Source organism: Triturus cristatus, chromosome 10 (genome assembly GCF_964204655.1).
Source record: "Triturus cristatus chromosome 10, aTriCri1.1, whole genome shotgun sequence".
Taxonomy (NCBI): domain Eukaryota; kingdom Metazoa; phylum Chordata; class Amphibia; order Caudata; family Salamandridae; genus Triturus; species Triturus cristatus.
Genome location: NC_140593.1, coordinates 197,992,848 through 198,012,818, shown reverse-complemented (window position 1 = coordinate 198,012,818; position 19,971 = coordinate 197,992,848). Strand labels below are relative to the sequence as shown.

General features: G+C 42.2%; 1 protein-coding gene across 3 annotated transcripts in view; it reads left to right on the top strand.

Moving 5' to 3' along the window:
- LOC146789207 (uncharacterized) overlaps positions 1-18,191 on the top strand; it is a 132,485-nt gene extending 114,294 nt beyond the window's left edge. Inside the window, exons 3-4 of one of the 3 annotated variants that reach the window (XM_085630026.1) lie at positions 12,876-14,012; positions 17,992-18,191. In XM_085630026.1, coding sequence (XP_085486152.1) covers positions 12,876-14,012; positions 17,992-18,014 — 1,160 coding nt within the window. In that variant the 3' untranslated portion in view covers positions 18,015-18,191. Of the gene's footprint in view, positions 1-12,875; positions 14,595-17,991 lie in introns of those variants that run through there. The other 2 variants (XM_085630025.1, XM_085630024.1) reach the window with 2 other exon arrangements.
- The last annotated feature ends 1,780 nt before the right edge of the window (positions 18,192-19,971 follow it).

The window sequence follows — 19,971 nt, the reverse complement described above, 5'->3', positions numbered from 1 at the left end:
TACAGTGGCCCAATTCTGTGGCTGTCTAACTGCACTCATGGCCTGGATGAATGCCAACTTCCTTAAACTTAATACGTATAAGACCGAGGTTATTCAGTTTGGGAAGGGCCCCTCAATTTGGAGTCAACATTGGTGGCCGGTGGAGGCAGGCCCCTGTCCATCCCCGGTGATGAAGGCAAAGAATCTAGGCTTTATATTTGACAGTGAACTAAAGCTTTGAAAGAAAATCAACCAAGTAACCTCTACTTGTTTTTTTTACCCTGAAAGTTTTACGCAAAATTCTGCCATTTATCCCTTTCACGCTAAGGAAAATGGTAATTGGAGCCCTTGTACTCTCTCGTATTAACTACGGGAGCGCATTATACTTGGGTATAGACAAGGGTCAAATTACAAAATTACAATACTATATAGAATGCGGCGGGCCGTGTGTTGCTCACTCTTCCTAAATACCATCCCACATCTGCCAGCATCAGACAGCTCCACTGGCTTACCATCTCTGAACGAGCAAAATTCAAAGCCCTCTGACTATGATCAAATCACCCCCATCCAGAAGGATCTTCACTGGTGTCCTTGCCAACACGCACCATCTACAAAATCAGCAGCATCATTCACAAAGCCATTACAACCAGCACCCCCACTTACTTTACAAACAAGCTCACCATATCTGGTAGTTCTCAGCACACGGGTAGCCAGAACACCATCAGACTGCAAGACAATAAAGCGTAAAAAAGAGAAAAGAAAGACCAAAGACTATTTCCACATATGCACCCAGTATCCCTCCAAACACTGCTCCAGCTTAAGAAAGAGTTGAAGTACTCACCTCTTTAAAGAATACTACATCAAATGCAGCTTCATTTCCCATTACTTGATGATTTTAAGCTTGTTTTCACCATGTACAGCACTCTGCTGCCTTTTGGCATAGCTGGTACACAGTACCATAACTTATAGACACATATACTGGTGATCCGAGCATTTTCATTATGTCAGGAAAAAAGGAAAAAAATCTGTTTAGTTCCTTTCAAACTTTTGTATGGGATTTCAGAGCATATCACTGGCACACACTTTCATAGTCACAATAACACAGGGAACATTGAGATCCATCTGATATTTTTTCAAAGTCCGGGAGCAGCAAAATACTTTGGAACTCATTTTTTCTGAAGACTATGCTTTAAACATATCTTACGTCAGTTCTTCCATATTTTCATCATAAATTCAGTTTATCGCTTGTACTTTAGAGATTTAACTGAGTCATTGATTTTGGAAGCCAAAATCTTTGTGAGTATTTTATAATCCACATTCACCAAGTAGATTGGTCTGTAATTAGAAGAGATCATTTTGTGGTTTACAAATCACCATGACATTATTAAGTTGTTCTTCATCAGAAAACTTAAATGCAGCAACCTCATTATTTCAAAGTCAGATATATAAAAACACTCCTCAAAATAGTGTATTGTAGCATATTGTATTTTAGCATTAGTTTTGAGCCTCATGTCCCTCATATAGTTGTGAAGCACCCCCAGGTGTCAGAGTGGTAACATATGTGGCTACTAAGTTTATAAGCATGGTTGTTAGAGCGTGGGTTCATGAAGTGGCTGTAGGAAAGTGGATTATTATTTGGCTGGACAAGTGTCAAGTTGCTCACTTAGAGGCACTCACGTTGTTAGGCAGAGGCCAATACCAAAGTTGAGTCCCAGTCCAGTTGCCCCTTATCCACTGGAATTCCTTACAGTAATATGTTTCAGCTTATTTATGCTGGGGATCTCTCTTATGATCCCCTGCGTGGGTCCCCAAGTGGAAGGAGGTCCAACCTCCTCAGGTCCATCTCACAGGTCACAGATGCCAAGTGCAGCAGGTTTGGTCCACCTGGCATCCTTTCACAAGTCCAAAAGTGTTTTCAGGAAAAACTAGGTGAGGCTCTAGCCTTGTGCAGTCCACAAGCGTATTGGTGGGGGACACCCTAAGACACAGAGTAAATGAACCAAGGCCCTGGATTATCTATGTTTTAAATAATTCCTATTTGCTTTACTGCAAACAAGACACACGTGTGTTGTAGCAAATTCAAGTTGGGCAAGGTTTTCAGACACCTTATACTCGGGCCCTGGGAGCTGGGGTGTACAAAGGAAGAAGCTATGGAAAGTACTATGGTTTTAGTGTTACTTGTAACACTAAAATCCAGTTTGAAGCAGGCGCTGAACCCATATCAGAAATGTGATAGAAGTCTAGTAAAGCAAAGAAATACACAAGAACCGTGATGTGGGCCTGTTTGATCTCTTTCAAGGACACAAAAGGTTTAAAACATATCTCAGTCAGGCCTGCCTTGCAGGATTCGACTATGTTGTACCAACAGTAGGGGCAGCAGCACCCACCCTGAATATTTTGCAGAGCTAAGATGGATGGTCCCTGTCCATTCAGGTGAAGCTGATGAACCATCCCTGCCCATTCTGGATGAACAGTCAATCAAAGTGGTCTATTTTGCTGCTCCTGGAAGTAATTTCACACCTCATTACATGCAGGACAGGACTGCCCAGTAGTTGCAGACTTTGCTCAGGCAAGGAAGTAATACCTTTTGAAAGATATATTTTTAACTAACTAGGAAAAATCGCATGTTACCAATAATCTTGATCCTTAAGAACATTTTTAGCTGTTTCCTTCTGAATAATGCAGAAATAGTGATTTCATCTGCTTCACCAATATATCCTATGGGAGCAGCTAACACCAATACAGTGAAAATAGTTTTGGGTGATTTAATCACTGTAGGTACATGATATTAATTTTGGCATGTACTAATTTGAGGGTGTTTTCACCCTTCCTTATGGGCAATTTGGTCATTTTAACAGTGACTTATTTAGTGCTTTGAAGTGGGTTTTTAGGCCTGTGGAAGAGTTTACTTCAACAAGACTGTCTGAAAACATGCAAACTTGCAAGCAGCAGGGGGACAAGGTCTAAGCGGAGGCCTGTTTCATGTTTTCAGGGACACAAAGCGGATGGCACAATATAGTTCTTTTTCCACCTGTGACATTTAATTTTACTTGCCATAGATGTAGTTGTTACACCATATGCAACAGCTGTATAGTAAAATTAAATATAACAAATGTGGTTATAAGCCACTTGTCACTTTTTTAGGGGTCAGAGTACATACGCTGGGGATTGGATAGCTGTGTCCTAGTATTATAGTTCAGAATTTCCAGCAGGTGAGTCCCACAAAAATGAAAACTGGCAGTGACCATCCAACAAGCATCACTTTGCAAAAGTTAGCCGTTTAGGTGTCATGTGTGATTTTTTGATGTATACTCCGACTGTGCTGTGGCAAAGTCAAAGCTCAATTCAAACATGTAGTGAAGGAGAGAAGTGTAGGAGAGATAAAGCCACATTTGTATCATCATCACATAAGATGCTATTCCATTTGTGGTGCACTGTATAATTATTGAGTAAGAGGCCACTCTACTTGTGCATGGTTAATTGTGTGGAGTTTTAAAGGGTGGCCAATGTGGGAAGAGTTTGGGTGGCATGCATAAAGTTCAGTGGGATGCTCCACTTGTGTCATGTCAAACTCATAGATGCACTTAGGCATGGTGTGAAGCAGAGAAATCTTTAAAGACAATGTGGTAAAGAACCAGCAAGTAAACGTTCTGAATAGTGATGTTAACACACAAACAAAATAACAGCATCTTGACCCTCTAAAAACTGTTTTGTGTAAAGGTCTCACCCAGCAGCTGTTAGGCTAGAGGAGTGCAAGTGCAGTAAATATGAAAAATAAAATGATAATAAAATAATTGTATTACTTTTTTAATAATGTGTGGCCAGCCTGAGCCCACTGTAAGGCTGGGGAGGGCCATCGCTCCTGATTGGCAGCATCAGGGAGGAGTGGTGGCAACTCCAGTTGAAAGTGTGCATGTCAGTTTGGATGACTGTCTTAAACCGCTCCAACCTGAGCTATGCAAAACAGCTGGGTGGAGAGGAGGTGCAGGTCTCCAGTGCCTGAATGAGCACTGAGCCAGCCTACTTCAACCACTCCTGGTGCTTCTTTCATGCTGGTTAATAATAGCAGTATGAGAGCAGTGTTTGGATTGGTTTTTGTAGTTGACTATGGGACCCCACTCTGTCTTACACCCACGGACTGTGGGACCGTTGAGGAACACCAAGGAAGTGGGTAAGCTTTTTCTTTGTAATTTAAAATGCTTTTTGACCTACTTACAGACAGTGTGAGAAGCTCACACTACCTTTAGCCTCAACTTCATAGCTCTCAATCGTGGCCCAATATAAACACTGTTCATAAAGGACTACAATTGAGAGTTTGGCGTTGAGCCTAAAGACATTGCTGTTTTGTTCACAGTGCCTGTAAGTTGGTTAAAATATTCTCCCCGCCACTTTCAAATGTAAGCAGCTGCCACTGAGGCCCAGTGGGAACTCTGATAGACCAGCCACATTGCAAACCCTTCACAGTCATAAGTAAATCTATTGCATTTATACAGACATTCATGCAGGTTCATTCTCTAATTTGTGAAGGAAGTGGCCACAAAGCCATGCCTTCCAACCAGAAGAAACTCAGTGATGTCCATGTCACTAAAACATCCTTATGACTAATCAAGTACTAAGCACTGTGTGAGATACTCCCAAGCATTCACTATAGGAAGGAATATTGCGCCAGATGAACAAATACTAAGAAAAGCGATTTCCAAATAACGATTTTATCCGAATCCCTACTTAAAAATTGCTGTTCCTTATGCATGAAACTTTGGGGCATTTTTACTAGAGAAGTGACGGAAGGTGGTGTTAGTCTCCTTGGCTTAACGCCATCCTCTGCCACTTCTGAAATGCAGGACTGCACCATATTTACAACAATATGGTGCAACACAGCTTTGCTCCTGCCCTGGCTCTAAATTTAGTAGCCTAGCGCCAACGCAGGCACCCGTGCACCATAGTGCAAGAGTGTCTGCATTGTAAGGAAGATTGTTTATGAGCGGGAAGGTGTCCTTTCCTCCACATAATCAATTTTTAAATGGCATTTTGAAACTTATGTGTGAGCTGCTTATTGCAGCACACATAGAAGTTGCAAAACGTTATTTTGTTCATTGATTGTTTATGTGCAGGAAGTGACACCTTCCCGCACATAAGCAATCAAAGGCCTTTTGCGGTTTCTATGTGTGCTGCACTACACAGAACACACGGAAACAGCAAAAATGAGGAGAAATTAAACATTTCTCCTTGTTGCACCTGTTTAGGACCAGGTTTTCCCTGGTATTAATGTTGGTGCTGCTCCATATTTACGCTGCCCTTGTAAATATGGGGCAGCGTCAAAATCAATGGGTGTTGCGGAGGAACGCCACCATAATACCCATTGCCCTCCCCTCTCACACTATGTATAGCGTGAAAGGACTTATTAAGTGGCTTAACGCTGCCTTGCAAATAAGGCGAAGCACATATCGCCACTGAAAGTGACGATGCTGGGGCGATCGGGCCTTGTAAATATGCCCCTTTGTTTCATACTTGCAATTCCTAATGGTTCTCAAATCGCCTAACTCATGAATATTAATGAGGTAGGTAGCAGTTTGCGTCCTATTAGGAATGTCTACCATCAGATGGATGGTGGTCTGCTGAAGTCAGCTGACCACCATATCTGTGATTGTCTTTGAATAAAGTTTTTTTTTTAATGCAACCTGTTTTACTTAAAGGAAAACTGGAACCGTCAGAAGGAGCTCATCATGAATGCAGTGCGTGACCAAACTCAAGTCCTTTTTGAAGGGACTTTTTCTTCATCATGCTTCAACGACACCACAGCACAAAGCCAATTACAGAATTTTTTAGGAACAAACGGGTGCAATACAAATGTGGACATCTGTTCTGCCTTGCCAAACCCTGGAATATGGAAAAAAAATGCTTACCCTGTACACCTCTGTAGGCGGCAGCAATCCTGTGACTGAACCTGGATCAAGGTGATTGGGCGGAGCTCGAAGCTCCTCAGCATCCCCTCCAGGGTCTGGCCGCCGGGGGCGCTCCAAATCTCAACCCCACAGGAGCGTGAACAGGCCGACCACGACAGAGAGCATTAGGGAGACCTCTCCCCTGAGCGAGAAGATGAAGCTGATGAATAACTGACCTGGAGGCAGGCGGTAGCTTGCAAACCCTGCTCCCCCTGGCAGAGTCTGGCTTTGGCGGGGTAGAGCCGGCTCCTAGCTGACCTTGCCACTTGGTGACCACAGACCTGGCCCCTGGATTTGCATGGACTCGGGATTGTACATTAGACAGTAGCGCGGAAGACTCCACCAGTCATCATCATTCCAGACTACCTATGTTTATAGACGATGACATGGACCCCTACTACATAACGAATGGGTTTTCACCGATTGGTGAATTTGTTATTCATGTTTCTTTGTTTGTTCTTTTTGACACATGTTCCATGCACCATCCACCTGCACTACTGTCTCGACCAACTACATTCTCGAAACAGGAGTGTCTCTCTCAACTCACCTTAGACCCACCACCTCTTTCAGCACACTCCCTAGCCTATGGTGCAGGTAGTTAGTCTTAACATGAGGGGCCTAAACTCGCCAGCAAAGAGAATAGTGCTACTGTCCCAGCTGAAGGCAACACAATGCGACATATGCCTTTTACAGGAGACCCACCTCCTAAAAAAAGATTGGAAGCGAATGCGGTCAAAGTGGGTTAATGCGGATCTCTTTTCACCAATACACATTCACGGTTGCATGTGTTAATGCACCCAATCACCACCAGAAACCCTTTATTCGCCAGACGACTGGAAAGATTCCCACCACACCCGACATTAATATCCTGATAGGGAGGGACTTTAACATAGTACGAGATGCCTCACTGAACCGGACCCCGCAGAGGGATGACTCGGCAGGAGTGCTTACTTCGCAGGGGGTCAAGCGGCTTACAGACGCTGGGTTGGTTGACGTATGGAGGACGCTACACCCTTCTACAAGAACATACACTTCTCTGCCACACACCAGTCTTATGCTAGATTCAACTTCTTTTTAATCTCTATTCCCTACTCCCGATGATGACGCAGATGGACATTGAGGTTGCCTCTATCTCGGATCACTCCCCCGTCTCGCTCACACTGCGTCTTCCCAATAATATCCAAAACTCCAGGATGTCGAGCCTTAACCCTAAGCTGCTTTCTTATAACCCTGCCATTAAAGAGTTTCAGGGAGTTATCTTAGAGTACCTAGCCACCAACCACACACTGCACACTTTGACCTCCACTCTGTGGGACGCCCTTAAGGCGGTAGTGAGGGGAACTTACATAGCTATAGTGATGCAGCTTAATAGGGAGCTAAAGGTTAAGTGCGCAGATTTAGAGGGGAGGGTGAGGGGCATGGAGGAGGCGCACAGACAGGGTCTCACAAGGTGTGACACCAACTAACTATTGTCAGGAAACAGCTTAAGGTCCTAGATATGGACGCAGCGGAATACGCACTACTCCACACAAAACAGAGATACTACGCTGGGGAAAATAAGGCGGGTAGGCCCCTTGAACACAGGCTACATACTCAGACACAAGCACTCAGCATACAAGTCCTAGTAGATCATAACCAACACCTCCTGACACGAGATGCAGAGATTGCCACGGAATTTGGTCGATTTTATGCACAACTATAAAAGGCAGACCACCTACAAACCGCGCTCTGCGCCTTATATATGGAGCAGGCCCCCCTACCAAAATTGGTGGAATCCGTAGCCGCACATTTAGAGTCAGATATAACTTCACCGAAAGTCCTTGAGGCAATAAGGATGCTCCAAGTGGACAAGGCGCCTGGTAAGGATGGATTTACGGCTGCTTTTTATTAAACATTTGCGGAGCACCGGTCCCCCATTTTGGCCTGGCTATATAACTCCTTCAGCTCCACGGGTACCGTTGCGGAGACTATGAAAATGGCCATTATAACGGTTTTACCAAAACCAGGGAAAGACCTGCAGCAATGCGCTTCCTACCACCCCATATCCTTGCTCAATGTAGACGCTAAAATATTTACAGGGATTCTCATCAACTACATACCCGGCATGGTGGATCCAGACCAATCAGGTTTCATTCCTGGAAGCACATGCGGGGACAACACAAAGTGACTATTTCATCTAATCAACAAAACCAAACTCTCACAGACATCCACACTGCTTTTATCAGTAGATGCTGAAAAAGCATTCAACCGGGTGCATTAGACTTATGTCTGGGTCCCCATTTTTGCCATTCGGTTTGGGCCATCTAAGCAGAAGCAAAAGCTTTAGTCTGGGTCAACGGTGCACTGTCCCCCACTTTCCCAATCTCGAGAGGTACGCAACAGGGGTGCCCGCTTTCCCCACTGCTGTTTGTGCTCTACATGGAGCGACTGGTGGAGAGTATTCGGGGGCACCCAATCATCGAGTGGGTATAGATGGGGGAACATGCACACAAGATAGTGCTATACACAGATGATGTGCTGCTCGCTGTCATTATACCACACCAGTCGCTGCTTCCATTGTTGGAAGAGCTTGCAGCATTCGGGGAGGCATTGGGGTTCAAGATGAATGCCACCAAATCTCAGGCCCTCAACCTCACTATTCCATGAGACGAGAAGGCACACCTGGCTAAAATGTTTCCCTTTACATGGGCCACACAGGGTATCTCATATTTAGGTATCCATCTATTCTCCACTACTGATAGGTAATTGTCGCAGAATTACTCCTCACTACTGGCCAAGTTGCGCGCGTCTATCCAGTCTTGGCATGGGGGACCCCTCGCTTGGTCGGGATGAAAAGCGGCCATAAAAACGTCCCTCCTGCCCAAGATTCTATATCTAATGCAGGTAGTGCAGCTACAACCACCCCCTTCCATGATGAGGAAACTACAATCCATGCTAGAGTCCTTTATCTGGGGTGGCAAGAAAGCCAGGATGGCAAGGGAGCACGCATATCTTCCGGTAGCTAAGGGTGAGCTGGGTATACCCCACCGAGCGCGTTATTACCAAGCAGTGCAGTTGAGAGTCCCAGTGGAATAGAAATGGCCTCTCACAGAGAAACACTGGTGCATCATGGACCAGGCGGTAGCCGGCATCCATATTTGGAAGATATCCTTGCTCCCATGTAAGAACTGCCATCCGGGAGTGTACATCTCTCCTGTGGTCATGGCCACGGTTCAGGCCTGGGACACACAGTGTTTCTAGAGGTCTCTATACCCCGATCTCTCCCCTTACACCAATTATGGGAAATACAGACTTCCCACCGGCAATGCACGAATCCACACACTCCCGGTGGCAAAAGGTCAATTGCAAACGCATCAGAGATCTTTTTGATGAACGGGGACTTCTGAAATTTCCTAGACTTCAACAGAATTTCAGACTTCTAGACTCGGAGTGGTGGCGGTACGCAGCAGTCGGCCACTGGGTAACCGAGCCAATGGTGGTACCCCACGCAGGCAAACCCCTCACACCATTTGAGCGCTGGCTTCTGTCTCGGAAGGATGACCAATGCCTGCTATCAGAAATGTATACTTTTTTAACACTTCTGCTAAATCCCCGCTTTCGCCAGCGAAGACAAGGTGGGAGGCGGAATGAAAACGCAAATTCAAAGATAAGGAATGGATGGGCATTCTGCATAGGGCTCGTACGTCAGCCTGCAGCGCCACCAGACAGGAGACCCTCCGTAAGCTACTGCACTGTTAGTACTATACACCCACCCACTTGATTAAGCGGAAGAAGGGGTCTGACGACAAGTGTTGGCATCACTGTGGCAATTCCGGTACACTATCTCACCTGCTGTGGCATTGTCCCAAACTACACCGTTATTGGTTAGAAGTGCTGGCAGACTTTGATCAAATGTTCGACAGTGAGCTACCCCGCTTTCCCAGCTACATCTTACTAGGGCTTCCTAACCAACTCACATACCCACTACGCTCTCATGGGGGGATGGCTATCACATTGGCCCTATGCACAGTGAGTCCTCCTATCAAAATGGGGAACTGACACCACTTCCACACACCAAGAATGGACACACAAACTCTGGGACCTGGTGAGTATGGAAAAGCAAACACCAATAGCAAGCCAATCCCTACATAAGTTCGAGAAGACATGGGGCCCCTGCCTAAAATACTTATCTAACATCTTTCGGGAACTCACCTGCCCAATATACTTGCGCATCTTGCGCCTTACTGCAGGTACACAACTAATGCTTCAATCGTTACATAGTAGGCTCTGGGACAGCATTGGTGCTATTACATTGCACATGGACATGGCATGTCTTGTTAATTGAATTTATTGATATCTTCAGTTAATAAATGTACTGCTATCCCCTTTCTACCCTCCCCCATTCCCTCTCTTCGCTGGCCATTGGATGTAGGCAAATGACCTGTACACTCTCTTAAAACAATAAAATATTGCTACAACACTAAATGAAAACGGGATGCGTTTCAACAATAAAAATGAAATTTTTTGTTCTCATTTTTAGGTCGAGCATTCGAGACCTCTTGTATATACTTTAGTATTTACTTATTATATACTTATATGTATTTGTACTTTGTGGGCTCTGGAGATAAGCCCTAGGACTTGTCTGCTTCCGCTTCTGGACTTTTTTTTCTGTTCATCTGCCTCTATTTAACTGTCTTGAAAGAAAACGACCAACAGAGGTCAGTAAAATACCAGAATGGCTTTCTGCTGAGGAACTTTCTTTTTCAAATTTTTCTGGCAACTGCCTCTATTTAACTTTTTTGATAGAAAACAACCAGCAGAGGTCAGTAAAATACCAGAATCACTTTAGCATTCTCTAGATTCCAGCCCATAGAAATGGTCTTACACGAGCACCCCTAGACAATAAAAAAAAAAAAATCAAATCTTGTATTTTCAGTGATATGACCACCGAGGCCCTGATTTTATATTAAAAACAGAGCTTTGGACTATACCATTTCCCACTGAAAGGCAATATTTCTCTCCATGTGTTCCCATACCTGGTGTGTCACACAGTTTGGTGCTTACTTTCCCTCCATGTTAAAGAACAGTAGAAGTTTCAGCACCCAGGCTAATGTGCTGCATAGCTAAATACATATAAGGTCCCAAAGGCGAGACCGATTGCATCGCAAATGCTTGTTTAGGAGCAGGCAGTGGCCAGTGGGATCACTGCCTTCTCAAATGTTTTCCAACATTCACAAAGGGATAGAGGGGGCTCATGGAGACCCCTTCCAATTTGTGACTGCATCACCACCAACTTTGAGTTGGTAGTAAAATATCAAGGTTTTGTAACTGCATTTCAGTCGAAAAACCTTGATACATAATACTGGAAATCGCTATTTGGAAGGGATGCCCTAAACACGCCCCTTTCAAATAGTGATTTCTACACTCAATTCTGGAAAATCGCAGTATGGGTGTATGTACATCAAAAAATTCATTTTTGCCATCACATTCGTCCCGCTTTTGTGATTCGGGCTGTTTGCGATGGCTAAAATGTTTCGTACCAATAGTCCTTTGTTCCTTAGATGACTTGAGTTCTGAGTCTCTATTCACCACATTATCTCTCTTTAGAGGCTGCTTTGATTGCTTGCCCTCACTACCCTTAGAGTCAAGCGCAGAAAGGGTGTACTAGGCTCAGATTGCAGAGCTATTTTAGAGTGGTCCCATGGACAACAGAGCCAAAACAAAACCTATTCATCATGGTAGCCACTACCTATCCGAAGTCTGATAGTGACATGGGCCATGGCTTGGACTTCCATTGACAATGAGTATGCTGTGTTTATGGATGTTTTCAAAATCTCATCCATTGAAGATAGTTGCAAAATCTGATGCAGAGTTAAACTATTCTCTCTAACTTTGATCAAACATGTATTCTATTTTAAGGCCTGGAAATATTTTATATGAATCCACTATGTCTTTCTTAAAACACAGCTTACAATAACAAAGTTAATGTGTTAGCTGGTAATGCTTTGCTATTAACCATCCCCAAATATAATTTTAGTAAGAGGCCATAGGTTTTTGCACTACTGGAATCTAATGCTCTGAAAAGACTTCTTATCAAGCTATTTTTCCAATGAATGAGTGTTGTGGTTCTGTCATATTATTAAGAAATCAATATTTGTTGCAGGTATTCTGCACCTACACAGAACTATGCACAGGATTATGGGACCTTGGTGTTTAGGGGCTAAGCCTTCCCACCACTTTAGTGCCCACGAGCTCAGGACCGACTAGCTATAGTGTCTCACTCGCTCTCCTACACACTCCCGAAGCTGCAAATGAGTAGACACCCCAGAACACAACGCTCCCGGATCTCTCAGGAATCGCGGTAACAAGACACACCTTTTCGCTCACACTCTCGTTCCTGTCCACAATAAGATCTGACCGAGACACAATTATAGTTTATGTCTAAGTGCTAGGGCCTGATCAGAACAGAATAACAAGGGGCATTGTTTATCAACCTTGCTCGCAATGTCCAGACTAAACTCCAGGAACAGACAGAGAATGAACACAGCAGACAGTTCTCATGTGAACGGCATAAACAGTCATGCAAAAATAAAGCCATGTAGTAGCGTGCTCAAAAGCTGCATCATGGTTGCTGTACTCATGCCAACTTAGTTATGTCGACAATGTTCCTATCGGCCACGTGACATAATCTTTTATGTAGTCGGTTGAAACCTTCATCTGATGTCTGGATTGAAGAGCCCACTAATGTATGTTAAAAATATTAACGTTTAGCCCTCTTGTCTCTGTGCTTCATAATACTTTGCTGGTGGATTTATGTGTTCCTCATATATTCTAAGGTGATCTCCTACACATTGAGGGTGTGGTGCATTCGAATGCAATTGTCTGAATACATATAAGGGTATCCAAATTCAGTAAATGAGGCATTTAATAGGTGTTCTGCTGTAATTCATTTGCTCTTCTGCATTTATTCCACAGAATCAAGAGCTAAAGAAAAAAAAGAAGATACTATGCCAGAGTGGTTAAAATCTGGATCCTATAAAATTACTGATTACGAACAAAAGTCAACAAAGTCATCTGATCTTCGCTTCAAATATGTAATTGAACCAGTTAAGCTCACTTTGGAAGGTTACCGCACTAATAGCCATGAGCGCCCCAATGATAGTGCTGCAGGCCCACCCACAGCACGCTCAGCCCCTCCAGTTTTGAATCTCTTTGACACAGAGGATGAAAAGATCACAAAAGTTCATCACAATCAGAAAATGTATGAAAATCATCTTCATGCTCACAATCAGCACCTGGACAAGACTGGAAAATCTCCTCTAAACCCTGCAAACAAATACCATCATCCAAGAACTAGTTATCATCATAACCAGTTACTGACAACACAGACACCAGTGGGTCATGGGCAACCTGCCCCAATGCTGCAGAACTATGATGTCAAAGTAAGGCCGGGTGTTATCAGGCCTGACCCCATAAATACAGTGGAACCACCAGACTTCATTTACCCAATGGCACCAGTGACACCAATGATGCCAATGATGCCAACGACACCAACAACGCCAACGGCACCAACGACACTAATGACGCCAGTGATCAGGTCACATTCCAGGCCCCCATTTGTAGAAATCTACCATGGCAAGGGCAAAAGACATGTTCCTTATCCAGTGTCCACCTCTGGTCGAAAAGCAAATGCAAGTTCAAATCACACCAAAGTTAATGAGGTCCACTATGACAACACATATCTGCTCCCTTCAACTGTAACACCTGAGCAGTACACCAGTATTGAATCATCTTCCCGCTCCATCTCTCCAGGTACCGAAGATCACAGAATCCAGACTATCACCAGAATGGATGAAATGATGCATGCCCAACCTACAGCTGGGAGAGATTCTGCCCAAGCAGACATAGTACAGAGGCAGAGACCAGTCAGGTCACAAAAGACTTTAGAGTACTTGCCAGGTCATTTCCAAATTAGTCCTTTTTTGAGAATGGAGTCACCATTAAAAGAAATTGCAATCTCTGAAGAAACGCAAACAGACAAAGATAAGGCTGCCTCCACTAAACAGATCCTAGCTGATAACCAGGACAGAGATCAGTCCCTCAGTGGCAGAGGTATAATCTCTCCTACCTCACAGGATGGGCAAAATGCCATTATGTTACACAAATTTGCGGTGTACCCAACATCTTTGAAACCTGATCCCATCAAACAAACTAACAGCTCTCAAAAAAACAATTCAGACATGCCTCCTGTGACCCCTGAACCGGGTCTCTTAGGAAGCAGAGACTCTGTCACTGAACACATCAACAACCAGTCACAGCTGGCCACGGGCAGCAACCTCACCGCGACAAGGAATGTGGTGGATGATATCCAGAAAGAAAATAGCCAACTTGAACAGTCTGAGGCTACCAGTACATTGTCCAGTCAGGACAAAGAGACTGAACCCCAGGTTACACAACACAACATTATCCTTGTTGTTGGAGAGCAATCACTGCAAGACATGAAACCAATAGAGCATATTCCAAATTTACCACCCTCCATCAACACCCATCCATATAAAGGCTCAGTGTTAAGAACTTACTCACGGCTTAGCCATTAACATAACAGCTAAGCGAGGCAGAAGCTCCCAGATTATGCTCTATCATAAAAGATGTGGCTGGAAATATTAAAAGAAACCTGGTCTAACTAACTCAATAAAACCCATGTACAATATATGATGTCATGTAGTTCCTACCAATTCATAGGACCTGCGCACTGTTTGGACAACTTAAACTAAGGGATTGGTGTCAAGACTGATTCTGGACACCCCCGTAGGATATGTTGGCCTATAGATCAGCTAGCTGACTGTACCACCGCAAGCCCCAGTAACCTTACCATGGAGCGAATGATTTCTGGCAATCACTGAACAAGACAACCCTGTCTTCTCAGGGATTGTAGACACAGTACAGAATTTTCCGCTCAGTCACTAGTGCTTACTTATTCTCAGAGAAATATACAGAGAATGCACAGTGGGACATAAAATAGGTGTGCTGCAATGATTAGTAGACAGAAGCAGATAAACGTGATTATGAGCACCAAAAATGTAAATAGTAGATATAGTTCTACCATTGTACTAAACCATGTTCTATGCAGGCATAAAAACAAGGCAGTGATCTAGCGTACTCCTACTATGCGAACTCTACTCTAAGTGTACCTGGAGGGTTTGTAGGTGTAGAGCCAAGAATTCCCCCCAAGGGACGATCCATTCCCGTTACCTGATGGGATAGACTGAAGGACCACATCATGGTCATGAACTGGACACCCCTCGTGAGAAATCGGACCTCAGCATGCAAGGACCCTCAGGGTCAGCATAAGCACCTCCTCTACTAATCTATTGGGATGAGCATCTTTTCTAGTAGAAAGCAGCCTTGTGTTGTTATGGATATGTAGATATCGCTGTAGCCCCTTGCATCAAGATAGTTGATGACATTTGTTCATAGTGTGAGACAAGATCTTCTGCATGATGTTCAGAGATTTGTGATAATGTTGTGTGAAGCTAGATGTAAAAACAAGTTTAGTTTCACAGAAACTAATCCAACATTGTCAAGCATGCAAATATGTGCAAATGGTCACAGCTGGAAATGATATTTGTGAGGACAATGTAAGAAATAAGCTGCTTCGCTACATGGGCCTAGCTCGAGAATATAACAATGACATCTGTTTCATTATATTCTTAGCTGATAAATAGTGGCTAATGATCCTGTGGAGACCTTCCTCCTATTAGTAGGTCAAAGATATTAATCTCGATAGTGCTGAAACAGTGTTTCCTCCTCATGTTGAGCAAATGATAATAATGAACAATAGTTACATCAGTAAACGCTGTATTTGTGTGCCTTGGGTTTCTGCAACATTTTGGGCCCAATTCACAAAGGTGAACTTAGACATTTAGTCTAAACTTAGACCAAACGTGTAAGCTTACAACTTTGGGAATTCACGAAGGACATTTACGAGTACTATCTTTATGTCTGTACTCGGGGCAGAAATAAAGTTAGTACTCGTAAATGCCCTTTGTGAATTCCCAAAGTCATAAACTTATGCGAATGGTCTAAATTTAGACCACATGTCTAACTTTACCTTTGTGAATCAGGCCCATAGTTTGCCACATCTTACATATATATGAAAGTGTCTTAGAGATACCAAAAGCCTACGCCTATGACTTTAATAATGCCAGATTGCTTATTTTGGACTCATAAAATAGATCACAAGCTTCTCAAACAAGATAAAAGAGATACAGGAGCATGTTGGCTTTTCATTTGTCAGGGAACTACCCTAATTACTGTCTTTATTTTAGGTACATTGGTAGAAATCAAGTTACATTCCTCACCAAAAGTCTAGATGTGCAAGACAAAGTCAAGCAATTGTCTGACATGGAGAATGTCTCTAAAGGAATATGGGAAAGCATTAAAAATCTTTAAGTATGAAATCAGATAACAGTCTATCAGGAAGTTTGTCTCTGTGAGTACGGAATAGTGCATTGGCACACACTCCAAATACAACAACTCATGTCACTATAGCACCAGAAATCCAAGACCTAACCATTGTGTGAAGTTGCACCATGATTTGAACCATTAATATCGCCACAATACAAACCAAGCATCATTTGGAAGTTGCATTACATAAAACTCTAAAACCTCCACAAAATTAAAAGTCAATTAGGACTTTTAACCTACATACACGTGGAAATGTTATTGCAGTGCTAAACAATAACTGCTTGAAAATATGAACAGGACAAAGTCCTACTAATGAAGAGATTAACCTTGAATGTTGAAACATTGTTTGCATTCCTACGATAAGACAGGAAAGTCTCTTCCACATGCTCACAAATCCCTACAGTGAAATAAATAGCTCCACACAACAGGGCACATGTTGACTATTTAATGAATTAAAGAAAAAAACACTGTGAACAAAATCCTAAAAGGAATGCACAATTCAATATTTCAATGAAACCAAGCTAGGCCAGTAAATTAATTTTGTGGTCTTCCTATGCCAACTAAGATAACATTGTTATGTTTAATACAGTCCATTTGAACTATTTGCGACCCATCCATGTTAACTAAACAAATAAAATTTATAAAGTCACTTTCTCATTTCTTCCCAGATGTTCAGCTCATCATAGAGTTCAGATTTGATATCCTCTACCTCTGTCTCATCTCAATTCTCTTTCTTTGCTCCTGTCTTTTCTTTTTTACATTTACAATTTGCCCCACTCTATATTATTTCAAATAATCTAAATATAAGTTATAGACCAGAGGTTATTAATCATTTGACTTCTATGCACCCCCACTTAATCCTTGCTGGAACTCCCACTAAATCACTTTTGGAATTCTGGGACTGCTACTGAGTCATTAGTGGAAGCCCGGGGCCCTGGCAAAAGCATTTTTCAACTATTTGAACCTCAAAACATAATGCAAAAAATACAGAAACAAGTATTCATCAAACAAATGCACAAATTATGAAATATCTTATTTAATTCACAAACAATTTAAAAGAAAAATCAAAAATTTAATTTTAATGGAAAGGTTGGAATGTTTTAAATTCAATTTAGGCACCCATTTTCCATGCTATATTTTATTTCATGCACTTGCACAGCTTCCATGAATCAACCTAAGGATACTAATTTAATTTTCAGCCTCCAATTTCAAATGTCTTTACATTTACAGAATGTTTACAATTTTTTCAATGTCATATTTAGTTTTTTATTTATATACACTTAATCTATCTGTATCGATCTGAAGTTTAGAGTAATATCGGGGAACTTGTTTGATGGAAAGGAGAGAAGAGGGGTTATATGTTTGTTGCATGGGAGGTCTTAACCATTAGGTGGTTCAAGGGAGTTAATTAGACTTACTATGGTGGGGTTTGTAGTATTGGAGTTTATGTGGTGGCAGGTTTTTGTGGGGAACTTGGGTGATGAGGTATTGTGGTGGTATTATTTATTTATTTGGTTTAGCAGGGAGGACCAAGTTACATCACGGGTTAAGAGGCAAAAAAATATATTTTTTAGTTGGTATGTTAATTGTGTGTGATTAACACATGTTCTTTAAACCATTGTAGATACCCCTGAAGAAGGTTCATAAATTACCGAAATGCATTGGGTGAACTGTATAAGATGGAGGAGTGAAGTTTATACCTGCTTGTGAATAGGCCTGGATGGGCAATTCCTGTGCAAAGTAAAATGTGTGGAAAAAAAACACTTTATTTCTTCGACGTGACGGACAAACATGGATAAAACATTGAGAATAAAATGGATGAACTTTGAGAACACTATTGAGTACGTGGTTATTTCGTTCACAAAAGTGTATCAGGCTGTGCAACTCTTTTGTGACAGGCAAAGTTGTGTGTCACTCTCTTGTGATGTTTTTGTATTGCGCTAAAGAAACGGAGCGCTGAAAGAGTGCATACACACCAAACTTGAAAAAATATGATTAACAGAAACGTTTGGACAAAACAGGGTGTGCTTCAAGTTTACTTGAAAATGGATGAATTATCGCCGTACCAACCCTGGCAGCACCCCACACAAAGAAAAAAGAAAAAATGGAACATTAAAAGTAACCTTGTCACGTCAAAGATTTTCGGTGTTAAGGACAACGAAATACCATGTGTTAAATTACATTAATTGCAGATGTTTGTGTAATAACATTGGGTTTTCACGTAGAGTGCTGTTTATTTTTCGTTAAGATGGAACAAAGGGTGAACGCGATTCTGGGTGTTGTAGTTGTTTAGTGAAACTGAGGGCAGCACGTTATTTCTTCTCTTTTTTAAAGGCACTTTTTGAATTTCTGTTTGGAAAGGCAGGGCACGTGAACCATGGGACACGAGTTGAATAGAGGGAGGGACGGCAACATTTTGAATAAAATGAATGATAGAGGGAGATCGTGTTCACTACAACATGTTGGTTCATGGGGAGAATATGACACGGGTGAAATCGCAAGTTGTTAAAGGTAAATACTGGGAATTGTAATGTCTCCTTATTGAAGTTTAGAGTAATATCTGGGAACTTGTTTGATGGAAAGGAGAGAAGAAGGGTTATATGTTTGTTGCATGGGAGGTCTTCACAATTAGGTGGTTCAAGGGAGTTAATATGGTGGGGTTTGTAGTAGTGGAGTTTATGTGGTTGCAGGTTTTTGTGGGGAACTTGGGTGATGAGTTATTGTGGTGGTATTATTTATTGATTTGGTTTAGAATGGAGGACCAAGTTACATCACGGGTTAAGAGGCAAAAAAAATTATTTTTCAGTTGGTATGTTAATTGTGTGTGATTAACACATGTTCTTTAAACCATTGTAGATACCCCTGAAGAAGGTTTATAAATAACCGAAATGCATTGGGTGAACTGTATAAGATGGAGGAATGAAGTTTATATGTGCTTGTGAATAGGCCCAGATGGGCAATTCCTGTGCAAAGTAAAATGCGTGAAAAGAAAAAACTTTATTTCTTCGACGTGACGGAAAAACATTGAGAATAAAATGGATGAACTTTGAGAACACTATTGAGTACGTGGTTATTTCGTTCACAAAAGTGTATCAGGCTGTGCAACTCTTTTGTGACAGGCAAAGTTGCGTGTCACTCTCTTGCGATCTTTTAGAGAATAGACATTTTATTGTCTTAACCATTTGGTGCCTGCAGTCTGTGTCTTGAGTCCTTATGACAAGTCCTCTTGACTAAGTATAGTTGTTGCTTGAGAATGGTATTCACCTCCCGAAAGCAAAGACCCAGTTTCCTACATCCCCCCTCAAATACTAGGCAGATTAAACTAAGTAGTCTTTCGACATGCATAACAATTCCGCTAAATATCAGCTCTTCACCCTCCGTATACTCAGTATTGCCCACAAAATTATAACTACATTCCTTCTTTCTAATAATTTCCAATGTTTTTCTATTTTTAGACTTCTCATGTTTCATGCACACAACTCCATTCTTTTCCCTGTTCTATTCTAAGTCTAGGATATATATTTGAATTTCTAATTCTAATTTTTTCAACGAATCACAACATAACAAATTAACAGGATTTGTATCAAATATCATGAATTGACGG